Source organism: Dermacentor variabilis, chromosome 9 (genome assembly GCF_050947875.1).
Source record: "Dermacentor variabilis isolate Ectoservices chromosome 9, ASM5094787v1, whole genome shotgun sequence".
Classification (NCBI taxonomy): domain Eukaryota; kingdom Metazoa; phylum Arthropoda; class Arachnida; order Ixodida; family Ixodidae; genus Dermacentor; species Dermacentor variabilis.
In genome coordinates, this window is record NC_134576.1 from 131,146,634 (window position 1) to 131,168,122 (window position 21,489).

Here is a 21,489-nt window from a genome sequence, read left to right on the forward strand (position 1 = left end):
GGCAAGGTAGGCAGAGTTTCAGAGTTGCAACTTCTTGCGAACTCGCCCGGCTTACATACGAAACATGTCATAAAGCAAGAAAAAAAATACGTTATGCTCTTGTTTCCGTTCTCGTAATTTATCATTATAGTGTTTCGTTTATGCTCCCTGGGGTACTGCATGTTCTCGCAGCCTCAAGCTTTAGGTCGACGGCCCTGTCAGAGATACCGGAGAAAGTTTTGACAGCAATGGTCAGGAGCCACTTACGTTTCAAATTTTTTTGGAGTCTCTGTCAAGCATTGTTTCATTTGCTAATGCAATTACAACTGTGGGTAAATACGCATTGCATCAAAAAATAAAGGAACGTGCCATGTAATTCAAGGTATTATCAAAATACAAACTGAAGCCCCTATACAGTCTTACTTTCCCTGTTTTAACGACTCGCAGCAGTCTTGGGGAAATGTCCCCTTCTGCCACGCTTACACATCGGCACACCTCAAAGATACACAAAAATTAATAAGCGGGCGCCCTTGTTCAACATTATGAACTACATTGGCCCTGGTAATAACGGTATGTGCTGCTAGCAGTCCACGTAGATATTTATGACTTCGTGCCGTACTCAAACGCATCGTTTCGCATGAAAGAAGCCAGAAACTCTTAATAAATCCATAAGGGAACTGAACAATTTGCTGTACTGTAGCCTGGCCGCTCGTGAAGAAAAGATTGAATCTGTGTCTCTCTCGTGTGTATATCGCGTTATAAACGGCAGCGGAGGCCTTAATAACCTACTTCAACGTCTAATAGCTCACTCTAAAAAAAAAGTATCATGGCGTCTTGCAACAAGCTCGAGCAGGTAGAAATTGCTGCGCAGTTCGTCATGTGCCCCCAATGTAAAAATATATCTGGCTTGTTCAGAAATACGAGCTTCCTCGGTACAGGTGAGACACAGGAAGCGCAATAAGAATGTCAAACGTGGCTGAACGTCCCGTTCTAGTCATTTCTGGCTGTTGAGTTCGGCTATCGATCGCCAAGTTTGCCAGCAGAGCAAGCCGAAAATATGTGCCTGGATAAAACAAAAAGAACAGCTTACATTCTTCTGTGGACTCGGACGACGACGAACTCTCTTCTATCTGAAAGCAGAAATTACAGAGTTGAACGCGCACCTTAGTAAGTCGTCCGTTCCAGAAGCATCATTTCATTGGTGAGGATTTGATGAGTGCATAAACTGTGCAGAAATCGGTAGTGATTCGTAGTTACTGGAGGTCATCAGTGTTGCAAACATTTGTTGCAAAACGACATATTTGTGTTTTTTATGTTATTTTTTGAAACTACCCTTCAAGAAATTATGGAAGTGCTTAATCTCACTTCCTCAGCGGAAACAGTTAGTAGCTTGCATGTCCAGCAGTAATTTTTCGTACTCTGCAGAGGAATTTTGCTTGTTTATAAGGTAGAATTCCTAAGTCGTGATCTTTTCTGCGAGTACTTTTAAAAATTTGCACAATCTTTCTCATATTTTGTGTAGCTAACCCATTTTCGCTGATGCAGATCAAATTTCAGGTCTGAATTCAAACATTCCAAGCACTTGAAAGGGCATAGTGTGCTGCATCGTTAGCATACATAGATGATACTTTTTTGTCTACCATATTAAATAGAAATTACGCGTTTACTTGGTTACATCGGCAATAATGAACTGCTCCAGTGTGTAAACAAAACTCGGAGTAAGAGTCGAATGTCCTTTCAATATCCGACCCCCCTCCCCCGACCCCACGTCCCGCTTTGTCGTACGAGGAATCTCGTCACATTAGACTTGGAATAACTGTAAAAAAACACGAATGATTAGACGGAGTTTTCTTCCCTCCCATCTACCACTGTAAAAGTGCTGCATTTCTTCTTTGTCTTAATAAAAGTAGTCATGGTGGTTTCCCGAAGTGCAAAATGGTAGCGAAAACTTTTCATAGAACACGCTTGCATGAGTCGTGGCAGGCCTAGCATGTTGTCAACGTAAGAAGGAGAGGAAGACCTAAGCGGACACTAAGGCGTCTCTGTAGGTCACGTGAAACCACAAATTTTGCGATTCTATCACTCATAATAGCCAGCTGCAATTACATGAACGCATGTCTCTCGAGCTGCTAGGTGGCGCTATTTTAAAATATGGCTGCGCCTTTAGCCACACTGCTAATTGTCATTGTTAACACGAACCGTATCAACAATGCAGCTACGTTTCTTTTTGTTCATTCTACGGCTGCTCTTTTCACCTAGAGAAGTGGCTACTGCTGTCAGGGCTGGATTAAAAAAAAAAAAACGCGGGGTTTTACGTGCCAAAACAACGATCTGATTATGAGGCATGCCGTAGTGGGGCACTCCGGAAATTTGGACCACCTGGGGTTCTTTAACGTGTACCTAAATCTAAGTACACGGGGGTGTTTTCGCCTCCATCGAAATGCGGCCGGCATGGCCGGGACTCGATCCCGCGACCTCGTGTTTAGCAGTCCAACACCATAACCACTAAGTAACCACGGCGGGTCAGGGCTGGATCAGTGCCTTCGATATCAAAAGGGATCCCTGGTAATGGCACTTCTTTTGCAATCTGCCTCATGTGGAATTTCAGTCAGCCTTAATTTAGCCCCTGAATAGGTATACCTTGTAGCTTGTATACAATGTTCCAAAGAAAATCAAGAACTCGCACTTACGATGAAAAAGAAAAATTGCTTGTCACTACGATAACGTCAGCCCAAGGACCGTAAGCAACGTAAATGTATAGCCTCACGCGTCTATGGTTGACACAGTGTACCACTGTATACTTCTATAAAAATTAGGCTGATTCATATAGAAATTAACAATATTTGTATTATGAGCAGTAGCCTAACAAATAGGTAGGTTTCAACTTGCATCCAAGGTTTCTACAAGGAGACTTGCCCTTCTAAAATTGGGGAAAGGCCCTTCAAAATAAAGGTCCCTTTGTCGCGACGCTGACTTAAAGGTTGGGGCCTTTCTTTTACTCCCAGTGTCCATCAAAAGTCTGTGTCTTTCTGTGGCTCATTCGTATTGCTGGTATTTGTGTTAGAAACGCCATCTAGCGCAAGGTATTGGTGAAAGCCACGTTTATACCAACACACATAGCATAATTTATTTTTATTTATTTACAATACAGCTAACCCCAACGATGGGCTTTTTTGAAAAGTGGCAGAGCAAAAAGGAACTACATCTGGACACCACTCACTCGAAACATACACAAAATTATAGATGAATATCAATCAGTATTTTACATCAAGAGCCAAAGAATACACCGAGCGTGAAAAAAATCACAGAACACAAGATATAAATAACAGAATATTACAAAATATTACAAAAATAACAAAATCACAAAATATTGCAAACTCAATGTCAACAGTGTCCCTTGTCATCAGAACCTAAAATCCTTCAATGTAGTCTTCCGTGACGACGCCTACGTTAAGTTCATTCCGATTCGTTACTGTTCGCGAGAATAAGTATTATTTAAATACATTTTTTACTCTGAAATGGAACTAGTGAAAAGGGATGTCGCTGACTACTGGCATATGCATAGTAGAATGAAATTTATTCTGCTGTTGGGCCGCTTAACTTACCTTCAACAATTTTAAACATAAACTTAAGGCGAGATATATTATTCCTTTCTGATATTCGTTTCAAGCGACCTCGGGTAGGTAGATGTGTAGAAGTTGTCGGATCATAATCATTTAAAATAATTCTTATAGCCATGACTTTGAACTCTCTCCCATTTGTAAATATTAGCGTTGGCAAACGGGTCCCAAGTAACTTTCGCGCCACCTAGAGCGGACATTACAGGAGACTTGTACTCGACGGCATTGGTGCGGCGCGATGCATGGATGAGAGACATTGCCGTGTTAGAAATAGCAGCGATATGTTTAAGCCAGTGGATGTTATCGGATACAAGAAGCCCTCAATACATAAACTCATTAACACGATGCATTGCATTAACATTTACCTTATCGGCATAAAGAAGGGGGCTCGTTTTATTGCTTACAGTCATTACCGTGTGTTTTTAATTTTCATATTTTTTTCAGATTCCATCAGCATAGCCAGTTCACAATCTGATTTAATATGATTGGAGATTGAATTTATCACGCAATGCATCACACAGTCGTCTGCATATAATCTGGTTTCAACACCGCACGCGTGCACAATTAATTTGTAGTAAGGAGGAACAAAAGTGGCCCTTATACTGAGCGTTGGGGCACCCCGATTCTACCGACAGCTTCTTAGAGGAAGATTAACGGAAAACAGCATATTGTTTTCGGGAAGTAAGGAAGGCCTGGATCCATTGGCGAATTTGCGCATTTTTCAATGTTACCATAGCTTCAGGGCCTGTTTAGACTTCGAGATATCGTGTCGAATGCCTTCGTGAAATCTTTTAAAAAAAATGCATCCACCCGAGACCGTTTAGCAATGGCTAAGGTCATGAGCTACTTCAACAAATTATATAAACAGTGTTATAGAAAAACCATGCCTAAAGTGATACTGGGCTGAATAAACAGGCGTCAAAATAGGAAATTTGCTCGCGCATTGTGTGCTTGAGTAACTGACAGCACGTACAAGTCTAGGACATCAGACGGAAGTCTGAAACTATTAGTCTGTCACTTTGTTTGAATAATGGTTTAATTTTATAAATTTCCCAGTCTCGTGTAGGGTACCTCCGAAAAAGTTAATCGTTAAAAATAAATGTGAAAAATTTTGATGACCATGCATTCTGTGTATATTTTTAGAAAAACGTTTGCTCGGTTATTTAGGCCAAAAGATTTTCTTTCATTCAAATTTGGTAATAGACGGAGTACACCAGCCTCCGTGATTTGCCCGCTATCAACTGGAAGTAGTTCTTTACGTTTATTAAAGACAGAGGCGATTCCGTCATCAGAAGTAAAAACACACATGAAGTGTTCGTTAAATCCATCAGCAATTTCTTTCTCGTTCGAAGTGCAATCATTAAGCATAACAAACGTGTCCCTCTGTGATGTTTTGGTCCTATTGAATCTCCAAAGTTGGGCAGGTTATTCTTTGACGATTGCTTAACCGCACATCGTAAAAATTTCGTTCAATTCTTACCTTTTCCTTAATTCTGTGAGACACGCCAGTGATCTGAGTACGCGTGGTCGTGTTCTTGCTTTCTTTTGCCGATTTTTGAAACACAATGGTTTTTCTTTCATCGTGAATAAGTTCCCGCGTCATCTAGGAATTCGAGGTATTTGCCTTCTCTTTCTTGAGAGAAACAAAACTAGTAACGCACGCACGCGCTGTGTTCTCATATTTTAACCACAAGGCGTTATTATAACTTGAACCAGCGCTGACACTTTGATAGAGTCATCGTACGCTATCTATATTCTGTTCAAAATGACCAGACCATCAGAAGAATCAAAGTCTGAATAGCAGTTGTACGCCTGAACGAGCGAAATTGAACTAAGACAGCGTTGTGGTAGGAAAATGCCCCTTGTCTCCACTTCATATTCAATTTCCCCAGGGATATTACTATAAACAAAGACAAGGTCAATAATGAATTTAACTACTGCCCCGGGCCCGTGAGTAGTCCTTAAAGGAACACTAAAGTGAAAAATGATTTCTTCTGCGTTAGGAAATTACCGTTCTACAATACGAAAAACACCACTCTTACAACGATAAGACGTTTGGTAAGCCAGAAAAAGCGCAAGGATTAAATGCGGGTGGCGACGTTTACTTAAGTTCCTGCACCTGGGGGCTGTGACGTCTTGGATGTTGATGGCATCTTCTAGGGCCTACTAACTATATATAGCGGTACAAGTTGAGTACATTGTGTTCTAAAGGAACCAAATATTAAACATGGCAAGTTTCGGAAACCTTTATTCAGCCAACGCGGCCCAAATGCGAAAACATACTTTGGAATCCCTGACATCACGCTGACGTACCGGCGCTAGGGTTTCGGCGCGAAATTCAAATACTGCTACTTGGACCTTCATTTTCTCATCTAATAATCAATCTATTTTTTTAATGACTGCCTGCAGGGTTCTCAAACAATGCTTCATTAGTCTAAACTAATTTGTTGTTTCGCTTTAGTGTCCCTTTAACCAATTGTGCTCAATCGAAACGAAAAGCAATGTCTATGATCCCCTCATCATTAACGGGATCTAATATGCCAGTAGCATAAGTAGGCGAGCTCATGCGCGGCCGGTTAAAATCCACACTCAAAGCATGCAAGCTTGGTAGTACGACGTGTTTTAGATGAAATGTACTGTTTTAATTGTTCCAGCATCTCGAAGTCTGACTTCGGAGGCCTATAAATTATTCCAATGGTGAGGCTTCCTTCGATATAAAATAGCACACAAAACAATGCCTCCAAACCAGGAGCATCAGCCACGCGCAATACTTTTAGATTTTGCTTAGAATATAATGCGATCCCACGTCCTCGGGAATTACATATCTTCGGTAGGCATTGAAGCGGATGTCGAATTCTAATGAGTTTCCGTTATAGACTGCTCGCAGGCGAGCTGAAATGAAATTCTGTCAACGACGCTTGAATTTAGAGCAACTTTCGCGATTCCCTGAAACCACGTGAATATAAAGACAAGTATTAAGTGAGTTTTACCATGTCCGATAATGTATTGAATTTTACGTAATACCAGGACGCCAACGGCACTGGTGGCACCCTTTTGCGACGCTGTCATGAGCCACAGTGCGTTAGAAGTACTACCGGTCACGTCTTCATTCTCGCAGGAGGGGGTGTTGAACGAAAAACAAATCCAGTATATGGCTAATGATGGTTGCTTATAACGCCTTTGCAAAAGCCCATTTGTAGACCATATGCTGGTTACACGCCATCTGGTTATCGTCGTCTGGTTATCGACCATATGCTGGTTGACGTCAGCTAAAGCACTACGTGCTCTAGCTGACGTCAGCGTCACGTGATAGAAAACACGTCTGTTTTTGCTGTTACGCTATTCGTGTTCGCTCTTTAAGTAAGTCTCTTTAAGTATTACGGTACGTGAACTATCCGTAATCTGTGAGGTGTTTACGGACATTATTTCGTAAACAACCTGTTAAGTCGGGCTACGTGGACACGGTAGAACGTCTCTCCCCCACTTGTACCGAATGCTTGGAAAAGGGAAGCCACTCGGGAGTCCTTAAAGAATGAGAGTTCTTGACAAAAAAAGTCGACGCCTCTACCCCATCGTGGCTTTGATGGCCAGAAGAAAGTGCGTATACCTCAAGGTGTACGGGGCAATAAAAGGGGGTCATTTCAAGGAAATGTGTCGCTTTGAGCCTGTCACACGTTGGCGAAACAGCGACAATAAACAGTTTTACAGCACCCGACGAGAACGGCTTTACGACATGGCAAAAAAAAAAAAAATAGGGAGAGAGAGAGAGAGAATTCATAAACAACCCCGGCTTCCCTTGTCTTCGCTTTTTTCCGAACGTCCTCGCCGTTCTGTCGCCGCTTTCGTCGCCCTTCTTCAAACCCTAAGCTCGCGGAAAGCATGCTTCACGAACATGTCACTAGAACGCCCTTCGGTACTCAAAATATATATATGTATATATAAGCACGGCTTGAAACGATGCAGCAAGAAAAAAAAATAACATTCAACGTTTCAGCCTGCGTCTCAGACTGGAGTCTCGGCGCCAGCCAGTCCGCCGGGCAGAAGTATACGAAGCATGAAAGAAGCGAGTATAAAATGAAGAAGCTAGCGCGATGCCGGACCCGCGTGCTCTAAACTCCGAAACTCAGTTTCCTATGCAGACGTCAAGTGCGCTGCAAAGGCTGCAGGGTATCTCGGGGTGTTTTGGCCCAGCTGCGTTCTGTCAACGCGTGCTCCCCTCCTGGCTACGTGATTTAGCGTTAACCAGAAACGACGTGTTACTCCGTTGCGCGCTGAGCATCGTCTTCCAGGAGCACGGAGGCCAACATCTTGATTACGTTTCGCGCGTGTAGAATACGGCGTAAGCGAACGTCACTGAGAATCGGAGCCCAGCAGCTTGGATGCGGCGATTAAAAAAGAATTGAGTAGGGTACTACTTTGTGGTATAGCTGGTATCTGTAATGCCTGACGGCAGATATAGCGCGCGAACTAAGAGACAACAAGACGTGATAAACATGAAAGGCGGGAGTGTGTGTGCTTGTGCGCATGTTTAGTTGTCGGAGAGACGCAGCATGTAGGGCAACTGCGGCTGGCTTAGAAGCCTGGCTGATAACAAATGGGAGCAGTTACAAACATGCAAGCACCCGCTGACGATACCTCGGGCCCATCTTCACGGAGAACCCTAGGTAAGAAAACATGCTGTTCGAACTTGGAAAAAGAAGGAGAAAACAAAAACCTGTCGAAGAAACTGACCTTGGTAAACACATGCTCAGTTAGAGGTTAAGGTACGAAAACACTTCTTTTCAAGAACTGAGGCAGAATGAAACGACATTAAGAAAATAATAAACAAATGAAGCAATAAGCTTATACTGGAAGGGAAAAAAGTATATTATTAGAACATGGCTTTTGAGGAGAGAAATAATAATAAAAATTGCGGCAGAACGCATTTGACTTGACTATCGATGGTAATGCGCTAGCTTCGAATCAATATAGCGACACAACGTGTCTCCGCCATCGAAACGAGTTATGTATGAGGTGCATACTGCAGCGGCACTCCTCTTCCCCACTTCACTAAGACCAGTCGGCGCCATCTAGCGCCGCCGCCGCGAAGCCTGCGCGTAGCCTCCGAAATGCACGGCGCACCGGTGCGTGCGGACGCTGAACGAACGAACGAACGAACGAACGAACGAACGAACGAACGAACGAACGAACGAACGAACGAACGAACGAACGAACGAACGAACGAACGAACGAACGAACGAACGAACGAACGAACGAACGAACGAACGAACGAACGAACGAACGAACGAACGAACGAACGAACGAACGAACGAACGAACGAACGAACGAACGAACGAACGAACGAACGAACGAACGAACGAACGAACGAACGAACGAACGAACGAACGAACGAACGAACGAACGAACGAACGAACGAACGAACGAACGAACGAACGAACGAACGAACGAACGAACGAACGAACGAACGAACGAACGAACGAACGAACGAACGAACGAACGAACGAACGAACGAACGAACGAACGAACGAACGAACGAACGAACGAACGAACGAACGAACGAACGAACGAACGAACGAACGAACGAACGAACGAACGAACGAACGAACGAACGAACGAACGAACGAACGAACGAACGAACGAACGAACGAACGAACGAACGAACGAACGAACGAACGAACGAACGAACGAACGAACGAACGAACGAACGAACGAACGAACGAACGAACGAACGAACGAACGAACGAACGAACGAACGAACGAACGAACGAACGAACGAACGAACGAACGAACGAACGAACGAACGAACGAACGAACGAAGGAAGGAAGGAAGGAAGGAAGGAAGGAAGGAAGGAAGGAAGGAAGGAAGGAAGGAAGGAAGGAAGGAAGGAAGGAAGGAAGGAAGGAAGGAAGGAAGGTTTTGCTTGCCCACTCCGACCCCTGACCATCAGAGACCTCCGAACAACCACGATAACGGCCAAGAGAGCCAAAGAAAGTCATTCGCTTTAAAAAAAATGCTGCTGCCATGTCATGTACACGATGCCAAGACGTGTACGACATGTACACGAGACGTAAGTACGCTTGCTACATTTTTAAAACCTCCCCAACGCCCGGCTACTCTCTTTTCATGATTTACAGCTTCATTTCATTCATGTTAGGGCACGCCCTACGCAAGTAGAATACATTATTTTTCAAAAAGAATTGATTGATTCCTTTAACATTAATTCTTGATTGTTGGGTTGACAGGGCGCTTTCATCGCACTTCAGTGCAACCAAGGGGCTATGGTAAAGCAGTCGTGGAAGGCTCCGGATCATATTATACCACGTGCCCTACTTTAAAGTTTGCCTATATCTAAGTATTTGGATTCGTATCCATCGAAACACGGCCACCACAAGAGAGAGTTGAAACCGTGACAATGTGTTCAGGAGGAGAACCTCGTACGCACTCAGTTACAGTAGTAAGCCACGTCTTCGTATTTCCTATAAAAAGCGTCCGTGTTCCTTCTGTAGCGCTGCAGGTGACTTCTCCATTCGCAGAAAGGACAGAAGCTGTCAATAAACCTGACGCTTGCACGGCGCCACGTTCTAAAATAAAGAGGGCACAAGCATGGAATACCGCAGCTGGTACATCTCCTTTCATTGTTTTCTTTTGTATTCATAACAAAATAATGCAATATATTTCTGTATATGACCTGTAACCAATGGCAGAATTTAATCATCGGGAAACTCAATCGAAATCGAGGACGATTGTTTTAATTCCCACGCGAAAACAAAAATTTCTAACCTTTCGCACTTTTTTCTTCAAATTCTGCCTCCGCAATCAAAAATAACATTACACAGGCGAAACAAAATACTTTGCCGCGCGTTTAACATGTAGCAAAATAAGCAATGAAAAAAAAAAGCGTGAGAGAAACTATGTTACAGGGCTCTAAATGATTACCACATGTATGATGCCCACTTCCTATAGCATCATGTTAAAAAAGATAAGTTTGCCTTTTCTTGTTTGTATTGTGTGCCTGCGCAAAACAATTAAGTTTATTTTATTGCAATAAGCAATTATACGGACACTCCCGGCAAATTTCCGCCGTCGGCATTGCCTTGGCGTTCCGTGTGAAGTTAAAGCGCAATAAGGTCGCGGCGACGCTCCGTATGCATGCAGGAGGCCCGAGGGAGAGCATGCGAAGCTGGGCGAAGAAGGATGGTGGCTTGTGGCGGCGGCCGTCTTCTCGCGCGCTCAAGGGAGGAAGGCGGGGAGTGGGGAGATTGGGAGAGGAGGGGAGTGGAGAGTGGAGCCACCGGCCGTAAAACCCCTAAAACTTCCTAAAGTAGTGACACTCTCCTCCTCCGCCTTCCCTCCTCCTCGTTTCTCCTCTTTTTCACGCTCCCTCCTCGACGGTGGCGCCTCCTACACTGCTCGAGCGTAGCAACGGCGCCAACATGAGCTCCTCGCCACTCCGTAGACGCTTCTGGAGCAAAAATGGCGCTGACGCACGGCGCGAGGGCCCACGTGATGTTATTAGGCCAATAGCGACGCGGCGTCGGCCTCGGTCAGAGCGTGCGAGTCGGAGGCGGCATTCTTCAAAGCGTGGCACTACTTTACGAAGTTTAAGGGGCTTTAACCGGCCGTGGCTGTGCATGGCGCGTCTGAGCGCGGCAGCGGGCGCGTCCTATCTTGGAGCTAATCTGCGATGCGTTCGAAGGCTAGGCGACCCGAGGTAGCTGATGGCTTCGTGCACGCTTTGTTCTCGCGCGCTTAGTTTGCGTTGAAGCGGGATGCGGCCAGAAGGGAAATTCGCGCACCACGGTTGCCGCTCTTCATCGCACTGGCGTTCTGACAGCGAGTTTCCGCAGTCATCGAGCAAGATGTGTTCACGTTTGACTGTGCACTTACGATACCACGCTTTTAATTTACTTATTAAGAGAACGTTGACAGCGGTTCGTGCAGCTGATAAAACTACCAACATTACAGCGTATAGCAGTCTAATAATTTGTTACCGCAATCAATGCTTCGCCTTTCGGGCGAAAGTGAGACTTGTTTTTATTTCAAATAAAGAAAGTTGTGCGAAAAGTATAAAGGTATGAAAGCATATAAATTTTTATCGTTTTTTTAGACTCCGTCAAAGTTGTAACATCGTGCGTTTAGTAAACGGCATTTTCCACTTTGTCTCAGTTAAGATACTGTAAGGCTGAAACAAAGACCTGCACTGAAAAAGTAAGCTCGGTTCCGATGTATGAAGGGATATTCCTGTAAAATGAAAATTCACTTGAAATTAAAAAAAATAGCTGTCGGTACCTCCTTGTGACTGCCCTTGTCTGAACACACCCACACGCGCCACCAGGACAGTCCGAAGCGCTCTGGGTCGAAAGTGCCGTCACATTCAGATGAAACTGACGTCCGTTTCACAAGCAATCATGCGCTCGTGTGCGCCGCCGCAACCCATCCGAATGTAGCATCGGTCTTCTTGATGCATGCGAATAAAATCACATTACAAGCACCCGCCATGCAAACAATTGTGTAAGCCCCTAAGTACTGGGTATGAACCTTTGCAACAAAGCAGTCTTGTCGTTAGCGATGAGGGTCTGTGCAATGCGCCTCCAATACACACAAGAGTGGTTAAATGGAACAAACTGTTCCCTTGTGAGGCCCGCTTAGGATATGTCTACTGTACAAACTGCAGGCAGTTAAATTCAAAAGCGAACAAAAATTAAAAAGAAAAATAAGTAAAGAATCACACCTCGTATGCACAAGTGTTTGAAAGCAAGACGTGGTCTGGCTCCATAACTGACTGCTAAGATGATACTATAGCCACAAAGCTCAAGTGTCCCTAAATACGTCGAAGTGACGTAATAAGCACTAAAGAAATGTGACAAAAGACGGTCAGTCCACCTGACACAACGCGTCTTTTGGTTCACGTATCTTTGCTGTTCGATATTCCTTACTCATGTGCCTCTGCGGCTACATGCCAGTACTCATAAAAAGCTGAGTCATCTCCTGCGGCCGGAACACGTACAAGGCAACTTAATACCCGTCGGTAGGATATGTGGGCTATGTAGACAGCGCACAGAGACAATACGACAAGTCACCTGGTATTGTGATGATCACGTTCCGTTAGCAGCTCGGGTTGTAGATATTGTTTTAACAGCACATGCGTTATGGAATCTTCGCAGGGCAGCAATGCTTGCTTGGGTGTTATTCAGCGTAAAATAAAATAACGAGGGCTTAATTTGTTCAGAGTGATACTTTTTTTAAAAATCATGGTATAGCTTGAGTATTCCTCCTGCTGCTTATATTTGCGCTGCCAATTATTCGCAATTGCGAGGAAATTCTGTTCATTGTGTTTCGTGCCGAGTTACCTGTACCTGGTACGTGTACGCTTCTGCTACACAGATTGTACTCATTTATTTATTCGGCCATGCTAGTATTTGTATCTCACTAAAATTTGTAGATTACAGGCGCAAGTTGAAATCGGTTGGAGCAGGACATGGGTAATTGGAGATCGCAGGGAGAGGCCTTCGTCCTGCAGTGGACATAAAATAGGTTGATCATGATGAGGATGATGACGACGACGACGAGGTACAGGCCTCATCAAGCCGTATCATCTAGCTTTTAGACTGCACCACAGATAACTGTAACTGTTGATGTTGAACGAAGGTTTACGTTAACAATCGCTTTGCCACTATAAATGTTCGACGCGTCTTCTGTTTTTGCTGTTATTATGTGTCCTATTCATAAGGCACGGAACTACAAGCACGCCTCTCTATACACCTCGTACAATTAAACTGAATATAGAAGGCCATCACTACACGGAGATGGCTGCCGCTCTTTTGCAGGAACAGCTGTTAAGTATAGCTCATACAGGCATCAGCGGGGCTTGCTGCAGGTACCGTCATCACATTTCTCTGGCATAAATTCGCAAGAAAGAAAATGCTATCTGTTCCCAAAGTCATCGGTAGCGTTTTTACAGCAAAGCTGTTCATGGCTAGGGTTCTGTGCATTTTCCGTCTGCGTGTTCAAAAACCGTGGGCCGATCCCGGAGATTGTGCAACACCGGACCCATCCACGGGCTAGGTGACGCAGGTGTCAAGCACTCCGCCAACTTGGAAAAATAAGTTTCATAGCTTGGGCCCAAATAGAACCCGTATCAGATATTCAGCTGAGAAGAACAAATACCACACCTTGACCCGCGTCGGCCATGTTTACATTGGCACCACTTTCTCTTCGTCGGCGTTCCAAGCGCTTGTATATCTACTTTCCTTTACTACCCTACTGTTTAAACAGGGGGGAGGCGTACTGCTCTTTATCTCATATGCTCTGGCAATGCCCTGCGTTACGCAGCTCATCGCTTACCACTCTAACGGACTGGGACGCAGCCCTTAAGAACGGCGACCTCTCAGAGCAACTACGTCGTGTGTCCAGAGGGCCTGCGACATGACTGAGGACCACGATCTTCCAACCCCGACGTGAGTGCGGCCCGCGATGGCTACGGGGACTCCCTGAATAGGGAGGTACCCTAACATGGTTCCTCAGGACCATCAATAAAGTTCTCTGTCTGTCTGTCTGTCTGTCTGTCTGTCTGTCTGTCTGTCTGTCTGTCTGTCTGTCTGTCTGTCTGTCTGTCTGTCTGTCTGTCTGTGTCCCTTTCCTTCCGCTCTCCCGTGGTGGCGGTGCCGTCGTTATGTCATGCGTGTCTATAGTTTCCTCCGGCTCCTCGGGGCGGCGGTACCATCGTCCACGCGAATGTATATTAATATCACGGTAAATGAGTTCGTACCTTTGTTCAAAATTCTGCGTCAACTCTGTGTCGTGTGCTAAACAGCTTCGCTAGTCATCCACCTTCACAGAGTGGAATGGCTCATGACATTGTAAGGACGCATTTATTTACTTTTTTTTAATGCAAAAGCCTCAAATGGCCCACTGAGCGGAAAAGATGTCTGTCGTCTGTAGCAACGAAACGGAACGTACATTCCCATTGGCTGCGACACCACGTCACGAGTACGCCTCGACGGGGCAGCGCTGGCGAAATGGCGTTGCGTGAGGGGAGAGGGCAACGCCGCGACGCCACGTCACCTCGACGGAGCAGACACGGCGACGTGATGCCGCGGGACGAGACGGTTTGTCGTCGGCGAGACAGACGCGTGACGCGCGCGTGCGCGTGCTCTATCTCAGAAGCCAGAGCGTGGTCCGTATCTCTCGCTCTCTCTCACTCTCTCTCACTCCCACTGGGCTTAGCTACTGCGCACGCCTTCCGACCTTGGCGGCCGCTGCTGCTTCCCCGAGCTCTCGTCGCGCAGGAAGTCGGTGGCATGCGGCGTTGGCACCGCAGGCTGTTGCTGCTGCTTGCTGGCTCGGGTATTGCACGTATCGATACGGTGCATTACTCGTGGCGCAAAACTCTCAAGACCGCTCAGCGGCGTTCAATTGCACATAATTGCTTTCGCATTCACAACTCATAAGAATTACTTAGGTGTCCTCGGAATTTTTTCTTCCGTAGCCCCTGTTTTGTGATGATCCGTTCATTTTGCGAGGGCCCTATTTTGTAATGCTACATTTCATTTTCTACGGTTTCTGTTTTGTAACGATCCATTTCATTTTCTTTACTTATCCCTCGCCACACGACTTCGGTGATAACGGCGACGTGGCAGTGTCCGTGCCAATGATTGAGCGCCAGAAAAAAACAATGTAATGGGTCGTTAATTACGAAACACCGCCCACGGGAAATGAAACGGATCCTTACAAAATGTGGCCACATGCCACAATCGATCACGGCATTGCAACTTGTTAGTTGTACCATCGTGGGTGTCGTATTCGTCGCCACTCTGCAACTGCCATCATCCTGTCGTCATCTAAACTGCTATCGTCATCGTCGTCGTCAGATCACTTAATCACCGTCTCTTGGGCGGCTCTTGACCAACCGCAAATATTTTATTCAAGTGCTGACAATGACAACTGAAGGGTGCAATTCCTGTAAAATAAAAGATAACAGCCACTTTTCGATTATAATAAACGGCTAAAGGCATCTGCTTGTGTTCGCAGAAGTTCGAATTTTAAGAAATAGCATAGGAAGCGAGTGCCTAGGAGTATTATAGCATTATATCAGTTTCAGTCCGTCGAGGCTGCCGTCCATGATCAAACAAAGGCTTCAAATTTAATCAGCCATTTATTCGGTCTATATGGGGGCCTGTCAGTTTAAATGGTATTTGTGTGACAATATGTTTATGGTGTTGTTATTTGTCGTTGTATAGTTCTTGCCGTCAATGTTACAAAGTTATCAATGTCTATGATTACATGTGTTTTTTTTCTTGCAGTAGTATTTCTTTCATCAATGTTACATTGGTACTCAGTGTATAGATAATGAAAAGCTCATTTTCGTAACTACTCTCTTTGTCTCTCTCTTCAAATTCACGTCATGCTCCACTGAGAACCTGTGAAATGTGTGTATAAAGCAATAAATGGGTTGCGGTTCTCCCTTTCTTCTTTTGCAACTTCTGCGTTTAAGTCGCGCCGATGACATAATAGTTACAGGAAGGGTACACACGCTAAAGTTCTTTGTAGGGATACGCCCGTATTGGCCAAATGACATGACGACCGGCAATCTTCGACTGCGCAAAATGGCAATAATTATGGTGCATTGGAACTGTGCTTGCGCTAACTTGTATCGGCAGATAGTGCCCTCTTCTCTCTTTTTTTTTCTTGTTTCCGATGCATCGAAGCAAACAACCTTGTGTCTCACATCTACGCAAACGCCACGAAAATCAGCGCACCCTTGTGCTCAGACAAGCCACCCTCCTCGCCCGCAAGTGAGACGTCGTACGTCTGGCCCACCACGTCACAGACCGCAGTGCGCACAAATAGACAGCATCGTCGTGAACAATACGGGTGACTCCCGTCAAAATGCAGAGCGCGCAAAACAGCCAGACCTGCACACGGAGACGCACAACCCGAATTTCAAGCGCTCACGCGTCCTCTTGCGCTACAATGACACAGAAGGTGCAAGATGACCAGAGATGTGCTTAATTAAACCGAGTACGCAGCAAGAGGTCACCGCACCGACAACCCTGTGACGTTAACTAATGCTCCCTCACTCCGGTGTGCAGTTGAGTGGTAAACAATGGTTGCAAGTCCAACTTCGTTATTATTATTATTATTATTATTATTATTATTATTATTATTATTATTATTATTATTATTATTATTATTATTATTATTATTATTATTATTATTTTGCTGTTCTTCTTGTGGTTGTAAACATAAACACCCTACATAGAGAGGTCGCAAATGCACACCCCAACAAATCACACACATGGTTATGAGCCCTATATACAGACGAGAGTTGCACCCTGTGGTTGAGAAATATTCTAGCACAGCTTTGCGAGTCTCGCATCGAGTGGACGCTGGTCGGAAACGAGAAAATATTAAGCGCAGTCCGGCAACGTTCAAGCTGGTGGAACGTGCTACGAATAATGGAACCGACCTATTATATTATACGCATAATTTTTGGCGATGAAAACGTTTTCAACCACAATGCCGAGCGAAGCTTTCGTGGCACCAGTTGACGACGACGGCCAAACATTATGTAAGAAAAGGTGAGGCGTGCAGACAGGACACAAGAGAAGTGGACAACACGAATGGGCAAACACACCTTGCAGACGCGGGGAGCTAAAGTGTCATTCGCACGTCTATGCAGCCAACTGGACGGAAACCTACTTAAACACAGAAACCTGCGCACAGCATGAAAATCAGAGAGAACCCGCACACTCGGAACTCACCTCTCGCATCGGGAGTTCATGCATGGTATACGCAGGCACACATACGCATGCGTGTATGGTATACGCATGCGCATGCACACACACAACAGACACACGCACACATACACACGCACGCACATGCAGTAAACGACAACACTTCATTTTGCAGAGTTTCTTCCAAGTGGTTGTAGCGCTCCTTAAGAGGCCGTTCGCCGCCTTAGCGCGTACGCGGTGGCGGTTTCTTTGATCTCATCCTTAGCGGTATCATCTCTTTCTTTTTCTGTTTCGTTTTTTTTTGTGTCGTATTTTGCCTCTTCTGTTTGTTTGTTTGCTTGTTCTTTTTTTGTTTCTTCACGCATGACTGCTGTCTGTAAATGGAGTTCGTTGCAAACGAAGGCAAGTGAAGTGCCATGAACTTGAAAATTACTAAGTCACCGTGTAATTTAGAAGCCCGGAAACCGAAGGTTATAAAAATGACCAACGCGTCATTAAGCCTCTTGAAGTGAGCGATTTCAATGGACACAATTAGGCGAAGTCTAAGCAAGTAATTAGGCCCACTTTACTGCCCCGGCCCTTTCAGTCTTGGAGGACTCTTCTCCTATACAGTAATCGTTCCCGTGTTCACAGAAAAAAAAACGAAAGAGAGAGAGAGAGAAAACTGACAGCACCATTCCCTTATATAAAACGCCAAGTGCCCAGCAAGCACTATCACGACTGCGTGCCTTATTTACGGCGGAAACAGTGTATCTTATTTAGTAAAATCATTCGAGGTCTTTAGTTTAACATTGCACATATTAGATGCTCGCTCGCGCCAGGCGCCTCCGGACACGATGTGCTCAAAATAGTAAAAGCAATGCCAATAAAACCCAACATGAAAAGTTTTTCTTATACTTCGTGAAAACACTCTGTAAGTCAAAATTTAAGGACGATAAAGGGCTGTTCATTTCCTGGACGACAAGCTACGTATTGCTCAGAAAACATGAAATAGTCGAATGTGCATACGTCGATTACGGAGACCTGGCATTGCACTGTGGTACATTACAACTCAGCTCAAGAAAGACCTACCCGAAATCCAACACAAAATTGAGTTTCCGTCGGACCCCATATGACATGATCGGGGTCCCGAGTCTCTACAGCATCTGGGAAAGCCAGAATGTCTGCCCGGCACGTTGATGTCAATGTCCTAACGGTCAGAAAGGACTTTACAGAGTATATCGTTTATGAGCGAGAAGCGTATCGCGCACAATCAGAACCTCCTGAATGGATCGAATTGCTGGCTAACCTAGGAAAGTTCTGATTCCCCACATTGGCCTACGCGTAGCTTGGCGTGTGTATCTTCTCCCATTATCCGTGAGTGCATTGTGATGACTGAAACGACCGACAAAGATTTAAAATCGCCTTTCGTTCATTTTCTTTTCGCCTTTTTGATGAACCCGAAAGCATTGAACATTGGCTTATAAGGTTGTAAGTTTATAAGCTGCCATTTTGCTTGGGCATAGAGGAACTCTTCAAAAACTCCTTCATCGAAATCTTCATTTCGTGTGATACCTGAGGCGAACACTGTACCGTTTCATATATATTCGGTTTTTTTTTTTTACACATGGGAACGCATAGCGCGTTGGAAACATGTTTGACCGTAAAGCGCCGAACCTGTGATACCCACAGCAAGGCATTTCAGTCGAATGATCGCCCCATCTAAGGATGTATATAATCAAACTGAATTTAGCGCTGAGTGGTACCCTTACCGTCATAATAGTGTTTTCTGTAAACTGCGCCCAGCGCCTGAGCAGCATGCGCCGGAGATTAACGTTAACTGTTACGGGGCTCTTTCTGTGAGTCTGTGGCGCCATGCAGAGACCCTCGTTAGCTCGGTTGTCGATTAATGCCACCCGCAAGAGTTTGTCACCAGTGGTGGAACAAAGGGCCTGTCACCGTAGCCAACGTTTCGACAAGGGGATTTCTCTACGCCCTGACTGAGACAAGTCACGCTTGTCGAAACGTTGGCTTGAGTGACAGTCCTTGTTCTTCCACTGTTGATCACTTGAAACCTCCACTATCCTGTGAACCTGTTTTTTTTTTTCGCAGGAATTGTGGGTTCTCTGCATTTAAACCCCCCCTACCCCCTACCTACCCCTACCCCCCCCCCCCCCAAAGTAAGAAAGGGTGGCCACGGCGCATTGGTCTGAACACTTTTGCTTGAAACCCACGGATCAGAGGCTCGATCACAGGGTGACCTACTCGTATATTATTATTATGTTCTTTTAATATCCTTCAGTGATTCAACCAAAGCGTGACAAAGGAATGAACACTATCGACTCATTTCTAGTTTCTAACTGTTTTTCGCAATAAAAAAAAGGTGAATTTTTATTTGGTTCCCGTTCAAGTCACTTATATATAGATCCGAATATTTCGGACGTAGCCCTACGAAGACACAAACGAGTCAAGCGAAAAATAGATACGAAGCATAAATGCACCCGACCGGCTATCAGATAGTGAGGCGGCTTCGCATACATTTCACCTGCTTGGGGTTCTCTAAGTGGACACTAAACAATGGTAATAAATTAGGCTGCATCAGTAAACTACGTTTCTGCAATAGCAAAAGGGTCACTGTTATACTATGAGAGGGGGCTTCGTAAACCAGGGCAGACTCGAAAACCAAGAGATGATAGTCGCGACGCCACCGTGAAATTGCTGTACCAGCTCGTTCTCTGACGTCACGAGCTTTCGCAGCGTTTACACGCCGGTTTCGTTGCGGGTTTATTCGTGAAGAAAAAATACGATACATCCTATAGAAATCGATGTCAACTGAGCAAGTTCGGAGGACTTCTCCAGCCCAGAAACGACCCGAATGCGAAAAAGAAGTACATTTAAAATCGATGACGTAACACATGGCTTAGCACGTTAGCGAATTCCACAGGTGATATAAATTAATCCGGAGCCATTCACTGCACGGAGTATCCCATAGCCCACAAGCTGCTTTGCGGCGTGAAAGCGTGTGGATTGATTTGCACTAATTTTTTTCTTGCTACGGTGTTAATAAGACGCGTACCAAGGTGAAGTGAGAGCAGGACAAGAAGTGAGACAAGGACAGGAAAGGTCTGTCTTGTCTGTCTAGAACCAACTAGCCGAGCAATAAGCAAGCGTTGATAATTTTTCGACACTGCGTTCTCTGTAGAAACATGATCGTTGCTGGCGGGAGTCCAACTATAGGGACCCCGCTATCAACAGCGCGACTGTCGCATAAGTTATTCCGGAGTCCCCCACTACTACGCGCCTCATAATCATATCTTGGTCTCGGCACGTGAAACCCGATAACTTAATTTTCATTTGTCACGTAGAGCTGCGACTGAGTGTACATTGGATGCTCATGCATATGTGCGCGTGCATGCTGGGAACCGTTTCCTTCTCTCCTCCTTCTCAACTTTCACTTCCCCTTTCCCACCTTCCCCAGCGCAGGGTAGCCAACCGAGCTCAGCATGATTAACCTCCTTGCCTTTTCCTTATCACTTATCTCTCTCTCTCTTATATATAGCAACTGCGCCACCACGACGGGTCACGCGCAAGAAGAGTGGAGAGGATGCGGCGAGAGAGACGCTTCTCTCGCGTTTGAGGCTGTCGTCACGGCCCGTCTGTCGCAGCCGTAGTTGCCGACTGGGATCGTTCCTTTCATCGCGAAAGGAAGCCGCCGCCGCCGCCGTCTCGGCGGTCAGACAAGGACAGGCGCCGTGCAGGAGACTTTTTTTTCCTTCTCCCCGCTCATTTTTTTTCTCGGGCAAAATAAGAGATTGACAAATGCAGCAACAGCCTATAGAGATCTCTATTCCACGGTCGCGTGGGATGGAGCTCCGCCGGAAGCAACATAGAACAGCCTCTGCACATTTCGACACATTGGCCCGCAGTGTGTGCCAAGACAATTTGGACGACGCGAAAGGCTCGTGCCAGCTGGCGGGACAGGGCGACGACACGTATTCCTGCAAGTCTTCCTGGGCACCGGCTAGGCCCAGATGTGACAGGCCAACATTTATTGCTTACTTTCTCTTTAGAGCCGACATAACGGGATCAGAACGGTTTTAGTATGCTCTGTTTACGCGAATAATGAATAAAGTGGCATGCCACAAAGAAAGACGAGAGCATACACACACGTGCA

The 21,489-nt window shown here is 45.4% G+C and overlaps 1 protein-coding gene and 1 pseudogene across 1 annotated transcript in view; both read right to left on the bottom strand.

Moving 5' to 3' along the window:
* Nucleotides 1–21,489, bottom strand: part of LOC142557515 (uncharacterized) — a 115,319-nt gene that overhangs the window by 40,662 nt on the left and 53,168 nt on the right. The window contains exon 2 of the mRNA XM_075669424.1: nucleotides 1,070–1,109. Within this exon, the coding sequence (XP_075525539.1) occupies nucleotides 1,070–1,109 (40 nt within the window). The remainder of the gene's footprint in view (nucleotides 1–1,069; nucleotides 1,110–21,489) is intronic.
* Nucleotides 13,612–13,791, bottom strand: LOC142558699 (U2 spliceosomal RNA; annotated as a pseudogene).